A 19,758-nucleotide genomic window follows, 5' to 3' on the forward strand; every position below is an offset into this window, starting at 1 on the left:
AAAGCCACGAACCAAAAACCAAGCCAACAAAATAAAAGCCTAAGCTGTTTTTCAAGCTTCTGCCTAAACTTCTTGAAGTCCCAGTCTGTCACAGGCTGAGCACCTACACTGCTTACCAGTCACAAAACAAACAAACAAATCCCCCAAACAGTCTTTCAGACATTTCAAATTTCCAAAACCGTGTCTCTCCCTCCAAGACTCTTCACAAAGCTTCCTAACTCGGTTTCTTGGTCAGTCCTTTTCTACTGTCGGGTGCACACTGGTTCTATCTTCTGTTCCCCTCTAGCAACAGGCAGACATTCCCATGTCAATTTCCTCTTCCTTTAAAGAGGCACCTGACCAATTGGCTTCCTGCAACTGGTCAGGTGACTGAGCAGCAGCCCCCTCCCCAGAGAAATCTGTGGAATGTGCTCCACTGGGGCTGTGCTCCTCACAAGATACACAGCTGTTTCATTTTTTTAATTAATCCTTATTAACACCAGCCCTTGCAAACATCTGTTTCTGAAAACATCAACACTAGAAGGTAAAACAGGGCAAGTCAGTTTAAGATCTTCATGCAAATACATGGCTTGTTTTTTACACAATATATTTTTTTTTACTCTTGAAAGAATTAATTATACCTAATTACATTCTAGATATTAGTTAATTAGAATCAATTTGAAACTCATGGTTGAGAGTGCTAGCCAGTATTTTCTCTCAAAATTGTCTGTTAACTATCTTTACAAGAGGTAATGGGCTTGCCTTAACAGGTACAGATTTTAGCACCTCAAAATAAGGCAGTTTTAAAGCTTTAAAAGAAGCAGCCATGCCAATTAATTATTTACTAATACCTGTGGCACATAGGAAGATGATTCAAATATTTGAATTTTTACTTCTGAAAGGCCTGTGGTTTGATACAAGCGCATTTAATTCACCTCCTCCACCTGTCAGTGACTGATCACTAAATAAGTGTGTTTCAGTGTTTTCACAAAGGGAATATGTGCTGTATATGAAAAATTTACAACTTCTCAGCAGCTTATTAAAAGCGCTTAGTTAAAAATAGTCTGCATTAGTCTCAAGCACTTAGATGCTGTTTGATGTCTGTGGAACCGCCATAGGTGGGGTAGTTTGAAATGCAGAGTAGTCAGGATCCAGCGCGATCACCAAGGAGCTGTGTGTTAGCTATTTAATGGCATATTTTTTTTACTTTTAAGATTGACTGATCTTAGGTCATTGAGTCCCTATTGCATTTTAAATGAACTGGGATATAGCAATTGCATTACCTTTCTTGTGCCTGTCAGTGGGCACATGAAAGACGATATATGGAAGCTCATTAAAATTATTGGCTTTTTAAGTGTTGCTTGATTCCAAAAGGCAAAGGAACCTTGTTGTACCTTACCTGCAGATATGCAGTTCCCAAAGAAAGTAAGAAAAGTTACAAAAGAACCTATATTCTGGCCATTATTTGGTTGAGTATAACTGATATGAGGATGTTATGCAGCTGTTTCTTGGAAGAAACTAGGGTACAAGGGACGATCTTAACAATTTTCAATTTCAGCTCCAATCTGCTCTCTACCAATTCCTTATATATCCTTTCCTGTTCTACATCTCATGATCTCTGTCTCATTCCTTCATAGTCTTCATGTTCCTGCACGTTTTCAAAGAATACTTACAAGCATGTCGTATTACGATCGCAATCAGCTAATCAGCTCTCTTACCTTTGTTTTCTTTACCCTGCTTGATTGTTGAAAAAGACTCGATCGAGAATACTCTTCAATGTGCTATGAAATCTGATTATAAAAGCAGTCATTAGCAGGATTTGCCATTTGAGTTTTGGCTGCTTACATCCCTATTACTTTGTCCCCATCTGTGGAAGGAAAATTAAAATCTTCCATGCCAACCACTTCTCCCTTTACACCTGCTGCTATTTTAACAAGATAAGACTGCAGTATAATTGGTTTCTGAAACTATAGTAGCTTATGTAAACACTTGAGTTTCCAATTTCCAATTTCCGAAAACGACAGCTATTGGAGACATTGTCGTTCAGAGATCGTAGTGTTGTAGTAACATCTGTAGTTACCTTGCATTCCTGACCCCCCTTCATGAATGTCCAGTTTGGTTTGGTGCCTTTTTCAGACATGTATATAACACAAGCACTCTGCAGAATGTGGGTGTTTGACTACTAAGTGGTGTTGATTATTTCTACTTTTCCATAGGCACGCTCTACTTTGTTTTTAATTATTTTGCTGGAAGAGGAAGAAGGGGACAGAAAAAACAAGCAAAGATACGGTTTTATGGTTCAGGTTTTACTTATATGCATAATAAATAATCATGTTGGCAACAGCTGCAATTTAGCCACTTTCCCCAATAAGCAATCCAGGGGTTGTTTCTAATGCTCAGCGTAAAATATTTATAAACAGCTAGCCCCAAGCCTTTCCTTCCCTTTCCCCAGCCGTTTACACCTAGCTAAGGCACGGTTAGTGAAATGGAGCGTTTCTGCTCGAGGATGGAAAACCAAATCACTATTAGAGCAGGGGGGGTGGCTTACAGAGACAGAGTGGGGGGGGGGTCTTAATACACTTTAGTGCTGGGAGGCACAGCTACAATAGGATTTGACGTGTTTAACATAAATGTATCGGGAGGAGGGGGTTGGGGGTTCAGCAATAGAGGATTATGAATAATTCCTCTCATCCCCGTTCCTGACTTTCAGATTACTGAACCTGGAGAGAAGGGGACACAACAATAAAACACAACAGGTCGTTCAAAAGCTGACACCAGCAGCACCCAACCAGATTGGTCCTGTCTCCTTCATTTTTTTTAATATTGGTCACTGAGTGCGCTCAGGAGAACTCCGGCGGTATTGTCTCCTTATTGTCTCCAGTTTTTGGACTACAGTAGGAGGATACAGTGTAACACGGTGCAATGTTCTGTAATAACACTTGCTAACCTAGAACATGGGCTGATTGGTTGCTGCCATAGTTGTCATGTTTGCATTGGAGCTGTTTTATCAATCCCTACATAACCAAGGACTTTTCAACTGTTACAGAAATCAGCAAGATACGTTCAGCAGCTACACCTTTGTAGTTATTTCAGACAGGGAGAGCAAGTGGATAACGGTTAACTGAAAACACAAGACTCTTTCCGTTTTATACCTGTACATTTTCGTGTTTCATTTTTAACATGTGCTATTAGATTTTTTCAAAGTGTCTTTGATTTATCCTGCAGCTGTTCTGCTTTGCAGGGAATAGCATTAATTCATCTGTGTAGAACAAAGGAAAGGTATCCAATTCCTTAACTATCTGCATTTATAACATCCAACATTCATTGACACCTTTGATTTCAGCCTCATATCAGTCAGTTTGCTTTATATAAACCACTTCCTAAAATATTAATTGTTTTAACTGTCTTTATTTAACAACTCACTGTTTTTTTACTTTACAGCATAATTCTGAAAAAAACCCTTTCATGGGATAATAATTATGCAGGCAGTGCTGTTTCTGTTTTCCCAGATGATCTTTGTAATATAATTTTAATATGACTTAAAAGAACATTTTCCAGTCAAAACTAGAAACATACTGTATGTATTGCATATGTATGCAGCTCAACATGTTTTTATTTGAACAGCAGTTTTTTTCACCTTGCAATCTTTTGACATGTTGACTTTGTATTAGCCGGCAGAAATGTTCTCCTTTTTTGAAATGCTGTAGTCCGTGTAGAAGACTTGGTGTCATCAAAGTAGTTTTGTTTCAGGAAATGAGAACATTGTGGAGAATATCACTCTTCTTTTGTGGTATTTGATGATGTTTGTAGCGTTACAAATTTAGTTGTACTCAAGTACCTGAGTTGTTTCTGATCATTTTGAACCTGACAGATGAAAACATTTCAGTGCTTGACAGCAGTAGCCAAGGAAGGGTGTGATATAAAGTTTATACTGGAGCACCTCAAACTCAGGGACCTGAAGAAAGAAAAGCCTAACAAATTGGAAGTACCAGGAAATGTTCTGGTAATTCTTGCAACATTCTGTAAAGAATGAGAAAAATGTTGTGCTGAAAACTATGTGTCATGGCCCATTTACGCTGTTTTATGTGCACATTCAAATCTAATGTGGTAAACCTGGGTTAAAGTTCTCATTTTAATCATCCAAGTCTCTGCTGTTATTTAAATCATACTAAGAGGCCCTATGTTTATTTTGTTTTCTAGCACAATTCATGTTACGGTTCTGTCAGTCTAATCTACAAATGGGTGTTCTGTTCCTTGTCAAAGACAACATGTGCTCTTGTTCGCCTAAAGGAAGTCTTTAGTAAAGAAGTACAAGTGTAAAGTGTAAAATTTCTTAATTGTTCTATCGTAGCATTTTTTTTATTTATTACATTGTGTGTGATAAGTTAGTAGATTGTACTTTTTGCATTCCCATTTACACTAAGACTGCTACTGAGCTGTGCTTTTTGTGAGTTTTAAATTAAATGTGCAGAGCTGAGGCATGTGTCCTTAGCTCTTGAGGTGAATGTGCAGTTTCTTCATTCATAGCAGTCTAAAGACGAATAATTCTGCTGCTAATTAATATCTCTTTTAATTTCTTCATTTGAAATTTGTCTTTGTTGCAGTTATGCCTGCAGGCTTACACATACTGGTCTTTGCATGCAATCACGGTGCTTTTTCATTTAATAAATCAAGGGCTATACACCAAGGATACAGCAAAATGATGAGCCCTAATATTGGGTTGGTTTGGTAGAAGGCTTTCATTGTAATTTTCTTTATTTGAAATTAATTGATGCAAAGTAATTACCTGAGAAGTATGAGGTGGAATGCAATATAACCCTGCATAGCTCAAGGCTTAAACATAGGGTGTAGATTAAAAAAAAAAGATAATATTCAGTTATTCTTGGTGTTCACATTAAAAGAGAATGGCTTGTAGCACTGGGGAGCAAAGCCTGTCTTTGATATTAATGGTTAAATTGCTGAGGGACAGAAGTAAAACATGCCCTGTAAAACTGAGAGCAGAGGGACAGCAGAGAGGTAATTTGGCTTTGTTAGGGGTGAGGGTCTGGAATGAAATTTTGCATATAGTCATCAAAGGAGTTGAGAATTTCAGCATCTGGAAATGAGCCAGAGAGAGCTGGTTTTGAGCGCTGAGAGACTGAGTGTCCAATAACAGCTAGCAGTTTCAGTGTAGAGAATGGACAGGAGGTGTGATGATGTTGGTCAGAGCTGAGAGTCTGGCGGCAAACTTGCACAATGCAGGCTTGGGAGTTTGGACTCTGAGCTTTCGTCTGGAGGTGAGGGACAAGGGGAATATGTGAGGGAATGAAAGTGATGAGCTGTTCAGAAATCCTGGAAACCCTGGAGCACAAGCTTGGTCCCTTCAGTCTGTGTCTACTGGGAACAAATATCCCTCTTTTCTAGAATATCCAGGGATATCGTTCCTTCTTTTTTTTCTCTGTCTCTAACCGAAAACCTACTTTACAGCATCCAGTCAGCTCTGTCTCTCAGAATATCAGTTCCCAAGGACACGGTGGTCACTACACGATGGCCACTCTGATTGCACTCCTAGGCAATTTCAATAGCAGAGGACCTGTTGTGTTAATTTGGACTGGCCTGTGTCGGTCAGCCTCTCAGCCTCTCAAGCTGCCATCCCTTTTCCCCTTGAAAGCACAATGCATTTGTGATTGCCCCAGAGACCCAGGGCCCTGTGCTGATGTCCTTGCCTGAAGAGTAATGCACTCTAGCTAGGTGAGAGAAGGTGCCAAAGTCCAGTTCGCTTACGGGACTCGGCAGCACAGAAGCACCCAGTTTACGGAAAAGGGCCATGAATTAATAATCACCTAATTGGTTCTCAAGATTGTTTTCTCCTCCTGTGCTGTTTGATGGAAGTTGATTCTCTCAGCCTGTCAGATTAGGTTTATTCTCACTGTGAGGAGTGTACTGTATATAGGCAGATGAGGAGGGCATCAGCTATGGCTCCGATCTGGAAGGGTAACTTATTGTGTCAATAAGGTTAAGGTGGGAAATGAGGTTTCTGGTTTCCTGTTTTTTTTTATTTGCAGCAATGAAAGAGGAAGGACGGGGAAAACAGAATATTTCAATTTCGTGTTCATCAATGTGTAATGCATCATATTGACCAGGAAGAGACATGACGTGTGTGCCTGTTAATTTCTTACATTGTGTTCTTTATGTAGGACTGTTTTGTGGACTAGAAACCTAGGGTCAGAGCATGTGACTTAATTACATGTCTTTGAAAATGCAGTATGTTATAGTTGGGAAATTAGGCTTTCATAGGGATGGGACAAGGAGGGAGGAGGTGAAATTTGAAATATGAAAAAGCCTGATTGTGTCATTTTATGCACTACATTAAACATGGAATTACCTTTCAAGGGCAATTCACAAGTGTGACATTTTCCAGGAATTCAAGAACAGCAGTGAAGGTTTAAATTGTGCTTCCTCAGCCAAGTGAATTCATGGGGCTCTTAATAACAGTATTTCCCTTTATGCTGAAACTGACATATGTAAAATGTTGAACAACAAAGAGGGAGTACTTTCCCAGAGTATTTTCCAACATGAACTGTTCTGACATGGTCAATGCAATTGAATCTCAAAAACATGCAAAGTTTGCCTTGCTTACACACTTCCCAGCAGTGGAAGAGGGATAATATATCTAGACAGTGTCTTCAGAGCAGAAAACTGCATGTACAGACTGTTTTATTTTTACCTTTTTTATCTTTTCTAAGCTTGTTCCCAGTTTTGTTTGTTTAAAAGTCCCTAAGAACAAAAACAGAATACTAAATCAATTCTTGGTTATTTTCTCTATGGTATTAGAATGGTATTAGGTTTAAAAGAATCCATCTGAGGTGATTTATGGTGTCCTAAACAGCTGTGTCAATTGAAGGCACAGCTCATGGATGGAGCTGTTTGGTAAGTGAGCCCAGTATTGAGCTCAATGTGTTTTTCACCATCTAAGATCCCTCTCAATAAATGAACAGGCAAAATAAATATGCTGGTGCTTGGCTTGTCTGCTAATTGCAGATCAATTAGAAAGCCATTCAGTCTGGATTGATAAAAGTAGTTCAGATAGTCATTTTGTCCTCTCAGTAAACTGTATATTTATCTGGGAGCATGTATTTTCTTCTGTATCGTGTTTCTTTTTTCCCATAAATCATGTCATAACTGTAGCTTTTGGGTGGTGTGTTTTTATGGGCTCATTTAGATAAGTTCAATTGTTTTCAAAAAGATAAAATCTGTGACTAATGTTACAAATGAATTATTTTGCTGCTTATTTTGCTTATAGAGCAAATATATATCATTCTTAAAGAAGATTATGCAATATACAGTATTACGGTTTGTGTATAGCTGATGGCGAAGCAAAACCTCTTTTTGTCTTCCCAGCACACTGTTCAGACTGCCGCTGCTTCTGAATGGGTTTTCACAGGTTGTCCACATAAGCACACGTCCAGTGTGTCCCTTCTCTCTGTTAGTGAGAAAAGACAACAGCGAAACTCATTACTGTTGTTTAGGTCTGAGAACCAGCAGTCTCAGTTTATCTCATATAAATTCAGCAGTGGCTCACAGTTTAGGGAGCTGAGGGTCTGGAAATGTACCGCATTGCAGAAAATGAAAAGCAGGGATCACCAGCACATTAAATGCACTATTGAGATTTCAGCAGTGGGGTTATGACAGCCAGCAGATTCACCGCTGCACTGAGAATAATACAGTATAATGAAAGGATAACCTTTCAAAAATGTGAAGAGGAAGATAGAAAAGAAACGGGAGACCCCTGTGCTCCTATCGCAGCAGGCAGCCCAGTGCGGAGTGAGGACAGTGCAAGAGAGGAAAGGTTAATTTTATCACTTCACCCCAGTTCCGAGTGGGAGGTTCTTTTGTTTAACGTTTCCTTTGTTTATTGGTGGATGTGTTTAATGGGATTGGGTCTGACTGGGCCTAATAACCCATCGCTCCGTCAGCCCGGTGTCTCTGGGAGATCCAGCAGGCAGCGCTAACGAAGTGAGGGCCCCCACTGAGTAATCAGCTCAGCTGTCTGTGCCCTGATTGGAGCTGACATTTTAATGTCTGGAGCAGGAGCGTGGGTCAACGCCGCTTAACCCGCCCCCCTCCACAGCCCCCATTCCCAATTTGCCCTTCCAGGACTGTACAAATCAGGCCAAATTTAACTCTTTATGACCTCGTTAAGGGCCAGTAAGACACCTTCTTAAGTTTCCCATTAAATTCTTTCCATTTGAGCACTGATCGGGCACACTGGTTCTGGCTCCATGCGGATTTAGGTACTTTACGACGGAGGCTTAGCGGGTATTTTTGCTCCTCCGTTGTGACGTGTTGCCGTTTGTGGTTTTCTTTTGTTTTGTCAGATCTTTTTCTCTACTTTCCATTCACTCTAAGTGGGAAGTGGATGACGTGCTCAGATGCTGCAGCATCGCGTTGCGAGCAACGTGTTGTTGAACAGCAGGAGAGGTGCACCAGAAATGCTTTGTTAATGAAGCACTGGCTGAATTAAAAGGGTTAGCCTTGTGAACTATTTTGCCAGCATGACAGAAAGTGCTGTGCAGTCAGGGTTTAGATAGACAGTTTTCTATTACCTTCAGTCTTAGGTCGACAAACAATTTTTCCTTGACTGGGATTAACCTGGGTTGGAATTTTTGGGAGGTAGGATTATCAGTCAGCAGTGTTAAACCATTTGTTGTGAATACACAGTTTGCTAGACTTCCGTTTTTGTGGAGAGTTTGTCCGTGTTTCTCTGCATGTTTGTGTTAATGTGACGAATGCATTGTGAATGCAGTGCTTGAGAGAAGTGGTGGCAGTTACGGATTTCAGGCACCCTGAGAGCTTTCTCTCAAATCTCTGAAAGACATCCCTATCCTCCATTGCCCATGTCACTTTGTCCAAGACTTCTCTCAATTAAACAGCATTTCTATTTACATGATGTGTCCTGTTGTCTACTTAAATTGCCTCACCCTTCTTTCACTTGCTCAGTGAAGCAGCACAGTAGAGACAGAACCCAACAGTACAGGAATGAGTGGTGTATAAATAAAATGTTCTAGCCTGCTATGTATCTGGATTTGGAAAAAAAAAATTCAGTTTATATGATCGAGTGAATTTGTTTTGTTATTATTAAGAAAAGCTTTAAGGGCTCATTAACAAAACTTTCAAGAAAACCTCATTAGCCATCCCTTTCTGATTACAGCAGTTGTTAGTTGTTATTGCGCATTACAGTGGCGAAAACCTCGTCTTGGTCACGTGAGTAATGAGTATCAGAGTGGACAGATTACAAGCCATGGGCCATCGTTTCTAGTGTCACCTTGCCACCATGCCCGGTGAAGGAATGGGGTTGGATCTGGCTGAGTTGAAAGATGCTGAAGTGGCTCGGGAAGCAGGGAGCTGAACACTCTTGTCACACTCCACGTAGCCCACTGAGATGTGTTGAGTAAGCTTAGCTGGTTAAAAATTTCCAATTAAGTCAAGAGTTGCACTGGCACTCACTGCTGTATAGGCACAAAAGAGTGTAGAGATTTACCCTGAGGGGTCAAGCTCTAGGTCAGTGGTTCCAGTGGGATTTGAAACCAAGGATATTTGGCTTCACAACTTCTAAGCTCTAACTACCAGGCTAAATTGCGTTTCTGTTTCTCCCCCACTTGCTTCAGATCTAACATCTAGGTCGCTTGGCCTCCTTTCCCCTCTTAGCTGAAGAACCAATTTGCACCAGAACTGTTTTAACACTGAAGCAAACACCATAGTCAAGTATTACAAGCTTCCTACAGCTTTGTGGGAATTTCATATTTGTGTGCTAGATTAATTAAATTAGCTCTGTGTTGTACCTCTTTTCTAGTCATTAGATTAGATCCTTAGCTTTGGCCATTCACTTTCAATGCAGTTTGTAGTTAACATATCCTCTGCAGCTTCTGAAGGGGCAGTTTACATTAAATACTGTACACAGGGACAAGAGGTTGCTAGGATACCTTTTATTAAGAGTACTAATTGTTTAAATGCCCCTCAGTAAAATAAAGGTTAAAAATAGCTGAGGAGTGCAAGTCTTGTGAAGATCCTGTGTTTGTCCGCTCAGTACACGGACTTTACTGACAGTTGTAATGTTCTCTGGTGTATATTGGGTTTAGATGGAAATTATAACTCGACTGTAATATAAAATCGTATATTTATAATTCTAAATTGTTTTTGTTGTTGTTGATTTGTTGTTCCATCTATTATCTGAAAGACGCTTATTCCTGGTAAGGGTCAGTTTGTATCCTGTGCTGTTTGTTTTGAAGGAGGGGGTGTTGTGTGTGTTGGAGTTAAACTAAACCTGTTCTACCAAATCTTGGCGTAGATGGTGCTGTTTCTCTAAAAATTAAAACCAAAAGGACAGGAGAAGATGAACAACCTGACCTGAAACTGAACTTATTTGGAAAAAAAAAACAAAAAATTGAAAAGGCAAAACAAATGCAACATTCAATCATGTTAGTGAACAAGAAAACAGCTCACTTCTTTGACAGATGCTGATGTGTTTACCTTCAAGTATGTGTTTGTTCTATTTGCTACATGAATCTTTCAGCAGCATTGGTATAACTCATCCATTCCTTCAAACAGTCAAAGAGAACTGAGTCAAACTTAAGAACTCGAAAGCCTTTTCTTTTACTTCTTTTACATTTGTGTGATAAAGATAGAAGAAGGTAGGAGGCTATGTTGATTAAAAGTTTCTATACCTGACTCTCAGTAAATATGATCTCTTCTTATAACAATTTGTTTTTAAGTCCTAACTTGCAGGGAATGTATTGATCGACTGATGTGCTGACTTCCATGTGTGTGCCTGGTTTTGAATTGCCCTCTCCTTGTCACTTCAGCAGCAGTATCCAGCCAGGCGGAGAAGGATCAGGCAGATTCCTCACTCCCCTCCAAAAGACCTTCATCAAGGTCTGGGGTAACAGAGGCTCCCCTTTCCTCTAAGCGTCCAAGGACAGCTGACAAGGGCGCTGCCGAGCAGGTGAGACCACCCAGGGAAGACCCTACAGCGAAGTCCATGTCTAACACTGATCTTAATAAGCACATAAGAGAAATCAACACCATTCAGTGATGTAATGTATGTATTAGCCTGCCTCTTAAGAAGTTAGATTGTTACAAGTTTTGATTTCCAGTTGAGGTTCGTTTTAGCTCATGTCCGAAATAAGACACACAATGGACGAACCTTTTTTTACAGATAATAGTTTTCTCTTTATTTTGTAACACTGGAGCAGTAGACTAGCTACGCTGACCACCTATCAGGCTATCACCAATAAAAAAAAACTCTTTGTGTACCTTATGGAATATTAAACAGCAAGGCATTCATTAAAAAAGTGCTGAGCTAAGCGTTTTACTACATTTGAATACAGTACGTCTGCTATGCATTCTGCATCACTGTGTAGCCTTTTTGCTTTATTATTTTTTTCGCTGTGGTTGCATTGTTAATTGCGCAAAAGGTGGAAAATCAATAGAACGTTTGACAGACAACAACTCTTTGAAGTATCTTGCCAGGGAGGCCTGATTCTCAGCCGCAATCTTCGGTCTTTGTGCTGGTGACCCACCCTTCCTGTCTGCTCGGAGAGGGAGTTCCCCGCCCGGCCGGCGCGGCAGGGGGTGCCGACCGGACCCCCCCCCCACCCTTTTTTGACTCTTGCTCTTTTGCGTCCGACAGATGTACCAGTGCCCCTACTGCAAGTACAGCAACACGGACGTGAACCGCATTAGAATGCACGTGATGACTCAGCACTCTGTCCAGCCCATGTTCCGCTGTCCGCTGTGCCAGGACATGCTCAACAACAAGATCCACCTGCAGTTCCACCTCACCCACCTCCACAGCGTGGCGCCCGACTGTGTGGAAAAGCTCATCGCCACGGTGAGTCTCACCGCCCCGCTCGCCGAGCTCTCCACTGGGGGAGTCGCGCGGCGAGCGACTCTTAACGCGCACCTGCCGAGCTCACGAAGAAAGGCTGGGAATGACAGGAGGCCGCTCGGCTCGTCTCGCTTGTTTGGTAGTCGAGTAGAATCTGAAATTGAATCTCCCGATTTCTATAAGGGCCCCGAGTTTGGCCCCCGGAGCCACAGAGCTGGCAGGCCTGCTCCGGGTGCCCAGAACTGTTTTTGTAAAGACGTGTTTCCCTTTCACCTTCCCGGATGAATCCTCTTTTTGCTCCCCACCTTGTATCTGTGTTTCACTACTACCTGTGAAAGAGTCCCCGTGCCTGACCAAGTCTAGATGTGGTTTTATAGACTAGATCAAATCTCCTCTCAGTCCCCTTTGTTCTACACTAAAGAGGTGTTGCTCCCCCAACGTGTCTGTATAACCTTGGTTCAGGTGGGTAGCTGCGTCAGCATGGGTAGCCTGCAAAGGCTTCAGGCTTCTTATTTAGCTCGGTAGCTTCCATAGCTTTCCCAGCAACAGAAGTTAGACCGATTGGTTTATAGTTTCCTGGTATAGACTTGTTCTATTTATGGAATTTCAAACAGAAGTTCAGGAGGAGGTCAAAACCTAGTGGGCCCACCTGCCTACCTACTCAGTGTTATACTATATATGCAGTTCTCTGATCTGTAGGTACTGCAACCATTGTGAGTGAGGGCTGAAATAATTCTAGGGATCTGTGAATAGTACCCTTCATTTCTTTAAGTATGACTGGGAAAATACTATTACTGAGTTTTAAATTTCTTAGAATAGTACAGAACCTCAGCATTGGTTGATCCGAAATTACCCAGTGCTGCTGGGGTCCTTTCTGTAACATGGGGTATGTATTTGGCATCTTCTGTTTTAAAAACTGTGTGAAATTCATTTAACGTTTTTACAATATCATGATCATCTTCTATTATTAAACTCCTTTTATGTCACAAATTACTCTTCTGCTGTTGTAGTGCTCAAGAAAATGATTTTCATTGTTTTTCGCCTCTGTTGCTATATTCTTTACAGTCTCCCTCTTGGCAAATTTAATGGGTTTTTCCAGTTTTGGTTTTAGTGTGTTAAATTATTTTCCTGCATTAAGGGCTATTTCACACAACCTGTAGAGCACTCTCTTCCTTTTGGTTTTTTAATGTATTCATTAAACCATCTAGGCCATGTTTTTCTGAAATATGGACTTATTTGTTTAACATTTTTAATGTTTATGGTTAAAATTAAAAGATTAATTTGTTTTGTGCCTGTAACGTGATATTTTTGAAGAACAGCCACCCTTCATTTTTATCCTAATTTTGCAGTCACGAGTTAGAGATTTAAACTGTGCATCAAAACTGACCATCCTTGTCTTTGAAATAATTCATCATGACAGTTTCTAGCAAAAAAAAACAAACTCAAATAGTGATGAATTTGATAGTTTAGTTTGTGTTTTCTGCATGAAGCCTTTCCTTCTAAGTGTCTGAAAGTGGCATCAGATATTTGATCAACCAGAAATGACAGATAAAACCTTTAAACTATCATTAAAGACTTTTTAGACTGATAGGTTGCACTAATATTAATTTTAGTTTTTTAGTTTAATTTACTTCTTTATTTCCTAGATCTCAGTGTAATTGTGAAATTAGTTTTGAAAAAAATGTTTTGAATTGTGGAGTTTTGATATATCAAAGTCAGAACAATCTAAGATTTTTATATTACACGTCATTGTGTAAATAAGTAAATACAGGATCATCATGCATAGAGATGTTGGGTTGCTCTGAAAAAAATAATAAAATAAATAGCACTTTATTTTGTTTGTCTGGTGGTGCAATATTGTTTCACCAGTGAAGTACAACAAGGATAATGAGACTTGTGAGGCTGTTAAATAGACCCCTCCTTGCTCAGGGTATGTGGTATAGATCCTGTGAGGAAAGGGTTTAATACAGAAGGACAGTGAGACCGGAGGCAGAACGTGGGGAATTTCTGAAGGATGTCCTTGAAACGTGTCACGTTGATAGAACGAAATAAAAACTCGCACAGACTAATAGTGTGACATGAGTGGCTTTAGTTCTCTGCAAAGTCCAATAATTTCTGGTTTCTAAAACCTGAGTAAACAAACAGGTCATTATCTAATCATACTGTACGTTTTCATATTGACATGTTGGTGGTTTTTCAGAAACCCAGAAAGTAAATGTCCCGAGTTAGGGGACATTAGTTACAAAGTTAGGACTTTCCAGATTTATGTATGTGCAATGCAATGCATCCATATATTTTTCAGTTGTCAACGCAGTCTTAACCCAAAAACAAATGTTAAGCTAAAACTTCTGAAATAGATTGGGTTTTAAAGATAAAGTACCATTGATCTCTTTTTTGCAGAGTGAAATGTCATTGAGTGATTTTGTCAGATTACTACCTGAATATGGCCCTTGCAATGCCTTTTACATAAATTATTATGACAGAAGACATTTATTGTCATTTGACATTTAAAGAGAAGTTTTTGATGTGTGTGAAGCCTTTAAGTGAATGCATGAACAAACAGTGGGAAGGGTAACTATAGAGGATTATTCCAAACTTTCATCCCCCTTGAGATATGTAAAGCATTTGGCAGTCGTAGACATACTGATCTAAAAGAAACATCCATATGTGTTGGCATACATTAGCACACTTTTTTTCTGCAAACCCATATTTATCTTTATATTTTAATGCACATAAACCTTTTGCCTTATTGTGGATTGTTTTAATAGTCGTTCATTTGTGCAAACTACTAGAGTCATTTCCATAGTTATTCCTTTTTGTCTGTCTTTATTTGCAGAGGATGTGTATGATTTAGTCCAGACTAGTGTCAAAAAGAGGAATATCCTTCCTGTTTCGCATGAGTGAAACCCACTCCCGGTCATTGTCAGAAAGCAAACACGAACAGCAGTGGGAGCATCACATATTGGCCTAGACTCTCAGCACAGGTTCACTGCGGTCTGGAGATGAATCACACTTTTGCTCACTTGGCTTGAGAACAGTGAAAGGGGGCTCATCTCTCCTCTTCTCCCTAACTGATAACCTTTAAGGCAAACATACTGTACTTAATCAAAACACAAAGAAAAGTGTTAATGGTGAAATATCTCCAGGCCTTTTGGCAACTATCATTGTAAGTCGGATATTATTATGAGGTATTTCTTGTTTTACCTCAAAGGGGGATGTAACTGCTTTGTCAGGAGTATTGCAGTCTGATGTCCAGCAAACCCCAGAACATGACAATTTAATAAATGTAATAATAATTATTTAATTTAATAATTTAAATTTAATGAACCCGTTTCATCCTCTAAAAAATCGGTGTTGTTTTTTTCCTTTTTTGTAATAATCTCATCCTTTTAATAAATAGAAGTGTTGAGGAATAATAGCCAAAACTTTCTTCATTTTTCAAATATTCAACATTAAACTTAACCATTGAACCTCTGTTTGATTTGATTGTGTGAGGAGTATTGACAGTATGTGTTGAGGTGCTTTGACATCAGTGCTACAGCCTGGTTGTCTGATCTCCTAGCTCTCAGAAAGTGAGAGAGGCTGTCAGTGATTTTGGTGGACCAGTAGGTGGCAGACTTTTATCCTGTATGCGAAGTGTTTTTAGATGTATAAATGAAATTATTGAATATCATTAAATGAAAGGCAAGTAATTTCCATTACAAAAGCACTTTTCCCAAACTGGCTAACACATTTTACGTCTGGCTTATTCTGGTTTATGCTCCCTGAACAACATAATAAGTCTTCAATTCATTAGATGTACACATGCATTTCACATTTTCCCTCTTCAGACTCTTCAGGTCTGTTTATGATCCAGTTTTGTGTTTGTGGCCAAATTTGTGTGCACAAAATGAGTTTTGCATAAATAGGAGAGGGCTCCAAGTTTACAGAATGCAGGAATTTTGTTTGGAGCGTTCAGTGATCCTGGAATGAATTTGTTGAAGTCTTGTTCTCAGAAAAATAACTTGCAGAAATATGTTTATTTCGTTTTTCTTTGGTATTCATGAAAGTGTTTCTTATTTTTCTGCAATTCTTGCATCATCTTTCTATTTTTCCTCCGCTTCTGTGCTTTGATTGCGTCTCAAGTTTCTCTAATAAGGAGGCCTTCTTAATTGGAAAAAGAATATATAAATCCAGGCCTGTTTTGCCATTTAATAAATTAATTCACATATACATCTTTCTAGAACCCTCCAGTCTAAATAATGCTGGTACAATTAGTGAGTTTCATCATAACCTTTATTTTATATAGCGCCTTTCAGGATAGCTTTGCTAGTCATCCTACTGTGGCTATACCACAAGCAGAAAAGAAATGGTGAACACATTAGTATGTAAGGCAGCAATATTTTTTTTCTTTTATAGAGGTAATGCACTGAGCTTTTCAAAAAGGCAGGAGAGAGGAGCAGAGCTAATATAATGCGCATTAAAACCAGCTCCTTTTTTTATAACAAGTGGAAATAAATTGAAAGGTACTCTATCCTTTCCCGTGTCTCTAGCAGACGAGCCTAATGAATTCTGAAATAGGTGACTTTTATTTCTTGCCGACTGTGCATAAAGATGTGCTTTCTCTCCCCTCTCTCTCTCTCCCCACCTCTCTCTTGCACGCCTGCTCTCTCACTCCTTCACTCTCTACGTCTCATTTTCTGTCTGTCTGAGATAGGGGTAATGAAAATAATTGTGCTTCATTAATTCTGAGTCTGGCTAGATGATAGCCATTTTGAACTATGTTTGCCAATTAGGCGGTCTAAATTAAAAGTGACCTTGGGATACTCTTGGTGCTTGCCTCTCGTTGCCTAATGAAGCAGTTGTCTAGAAACAGTCCACTTTGTAATGTAAATCACTGGTGTTTTTGTTTTTGTAACTTTCCATGCTAGTTGCATTAATTTACCACTTTTAGTCTGAAAAAAAGAAGCGCTGGCTTTCTTTCCTATATTTTTCCTGATTAGACTAATTGCATGGTGATGGAATAAAGAGCATTTATTGTTTCGCTTAACCCTCAACCTCACCCAACTGCTGTGACAGGAAAGGGGCTCCATCTTCAGAAGCTGGTAGCTACTCGCTGCAGATTTGCAGCCTGGACTTGTGTCTTCCTGGTTTGCTTTGTTTGGTGAGGTGTCCTGGCTGTCAGTTAATTAGCAGGACTCAAGGCAGCTCTGACACAGTGGGAGACAGAGAGTGTTGCTCATTTTTGTGGTTGAAATGGGGGCAGCCCAAAAACGAGCCTATAGCCTAGCCCTTAATGCAGGATCCCTGTGTGTAACTATGTCATAGTACAACCCAGGATGTCTCTTCTTCTCCTAAAAAATAGCCTCAGCATGGCTAGTGCAGTATTTCACCTGTCTGCATATTGCGTAACAACGGAATCACAAGACTGGTTTGAATTGCATCTCTGAATAATCTGCATGAAATAACTGAAAAAGAAATATCATTCAGTATATATGTTGAAAGACAAAATGAAATCTAATTAGTGCCCATTACCAAAAAGCCCTTAACCATTTTCAAGGATTTAGCTTTAGAGAAATATTTGATGCAGGGCATTCTCAGAAAAAAATGACATAGTAAGAAATGTGCTGGAAATAAGACAACATGCTTTGGCTGAATCTGAAAGACGAATCTCAGCCCCTAAGTGGGAAAAGAATAGCTTTTTTTTTTTCTGGGGGAGCGCTTGATGCGGATGCTAGAAGAGATCATGATACAAACGAGTGCTATTAAGGAAAAAGTAGCAACAGATCTTGGAAGATGGAATGAGGGAAGGAAGATGGTTGGGGTTTAGATAGCAAGATGGAGTCTCTGTATTTGCTTTCATTTGCAGAGGAAGAGAGGCAGAGAGGGAGAGAAGGGAAAGATGGGAGGGGCAGGGGGGGGGGGGATGATACGGAGAGATGCTGTGAATTGAAATGCAGAGTGGGGAATGAAGCTGATTATTCTGTTTCAGGAGTTAATTGAAGGAAGGTGAATCCGACAGCGCCTCATCTCCCAGCCTCTTCGAATCTCAATCACTGATTATTGTTAAATAGGAGCCCACTAATGAGAGCTCTTGATGAATTGTTGTCTTTCTTTCTGTGGGGGGGGGTAGAAAGAGGGGAGAGGTGGGGGTGGGGGATAGCAGAGTTGTGGGGGTCGTGGGGGGTGGCTGTGCTGTCATTCACACATGATTGACTTCAACCTTTCGAGTGCAAAGAAAACCTGGCTGTGCTTCTCTCACTTTTCTAATCAATATTCATTGCTCCTTGAAATCTTCCAATTAAAAAAAAAATTGAAAAATGAAATTAGTTACAGCGGCAAAATACATAATACCCACTGTCCTTATTTGTCTGTTTCTCTGGGTTCGTCTCCTCATCAGTCTTTCTCTCTTTCTGTCCTCAAAAGAGGTTTAACATGAGCAACATTCTGAGTGTCTGCTCGCTCCCACTTGTTTAACGAGCTATATTATTTAAGCATGACTGTCAGATGCTATGTTTAGATGTTACTGAGGTCTCTTTCCTCTTCCCACTCCAGTTTGTCTGGGGGGTGAATTTCGGCACCATGCCTGTACATTATGATGACATGCTTCTGCAGTGCTTCCTTCAACAGGAACGGGATGCACTCTTTACGAGGAAGAATGATTTAATTAGGCACCCTAATAAGCTTTTTCAGTTAGCCAAGATAGGTCTTTCAACCCATCTCACTAATTGGCTGCAGCAGAACTTTCCAGGCGCATGACAAAACACCGGCAATGATCAAAGTGTAAATTCCAAGATGGTAAATACAGTAAAAATAATACGATTATTTTAGTACGCGCGTGTGTTTCTTAAAAGATTTATTCCTAGATAAACCAAACGAGCTTCACATTTTTCAAGTGGTCAAGTGTTGAGAGAAACATCTTATCAACATCCAGAAACCCACACACCTGCTGTGCAGCCTCAGTCACTAACACTCGAACTGTGCTGTTTCACAGGATACTGGAAAACCCAAAGCTGTTACGAAAAAGAAAAGCTGTACTATTATGAAGAAGAGAAAAGGCCAAGGTCCTATAGAAAGGAATATAATATAACAGAGTAGGAAAATAAAGATAATTTCTGTATTGAGATTTTTTCATTCATAATTCAATTTACAGATCATATTCTGATATATACCAGTCACAACGTGCTGCTCTTAATAAAATGTTTAGCATCTTGTCAAGGCTTTATTTTGAAAGGAGACTGTAATGAAATGTAAAAATGTATCTCACATAATAAATCCACCAAAGCTGAGGATAAACAGGCTGAGTGTATGGTTGCTCTTTTTTCCTGCTTTGATTGCTTGTTCTTGCAGCATGTCATTACCAAGCAGATGACAGATTTAATTAAGACCTGTTAAAGAAAAAGAAAGAAAAAAAAATACCAAACTTGTACACATAATAAATGTCAACAAGAAATTAGCAGGCCCTACTACATTGTTCTACATAGTGTAACAGTTAATATGGGACTCTCTTGTGTTTTGTATTACAGGTGACTGCATCAGAGGTGTTACCAACGAGCATGTTCATACCTGTGACTGGCCCAGAGAGAGAAGGACACACTGCAGCACAGACTGCAGCCAATTCCAGTGCTGATGACACAAAGAAGCTACCAGGTTAGTTCAAGAGACCTCATCTGGGTGTGAAGTATTGGATCTCCTGCTTCGTAGTTATTTAGCAGCTACCCTCATCTTGCTTTGACATGATATCCTGGCGGGAAATGTATAATGTCAGTTAAAAAAAATCTTAGCTACAGAAAGAACAAGCCATTTAAAATGTTTTAGACAAAGTTTTAGTCAGTAGAAATTTAAATTCTGTTGCAAGTATCTATTGCAAGAGCACAGCAAGTTCAGATAATGCCACCATCTTGTCAACCTGCTGTGCTCCTGCACTACCTGTG

The 19,758-nt window shown here is 39.8% G+C and overlaps 1 protein-coding gene across 9 annotated transcripts in view; it reads left to right on the forward strand.

The window, feature by feature from the left end:
• Positions 1-19,758, forward strand: part of zfhx3b (zinc finger homeobox 3b) — a 250,260-nt gene that overhangs the window by 217,068 nt on the left and 13,434 nt on the right. For 7 of the 9 annotated variants that reach the window (XM_015368057.2, XM_015368065.2, XM_069181395.1 and 4 more), the window contains 3 exons: positions 10,821-10,960; positions 11,648-11,848; positions 19,351-19,474. In XM_015368057.2, the coding sequence (XP_015223543.1) occupies positions 10,821-10,960; positions 11,648-11,848; positions 19,351-19,474 (465 nt within the window). The remainder of the gene's footprint in view (positions 1-10,820; positions 10,961-11,647; positions 11,849-19,350; positions 19,475-19,758) is intronic. The other 2 variants (XM_015368066.2, XM_006641207.3) reach the window with 1 other exon arrangement.

The sequence above is a fragment of the Lepisosteus oculatus genome, chromosome 20 (genome assembly GCF_040954835.1).
Source record: "Lepisosteus oculatus isolate fLepOcu1 chromosome 20, fLepOcu1.hap2, whole genome shotgun sequence".
Classification (NCBI taxonomy): Eukaryota; Metazoa; Chordata; class Actinopteri; order Semionotiformes; family Lepisosteidae; genus Lepisosteus; species Lepisosteus oculatus.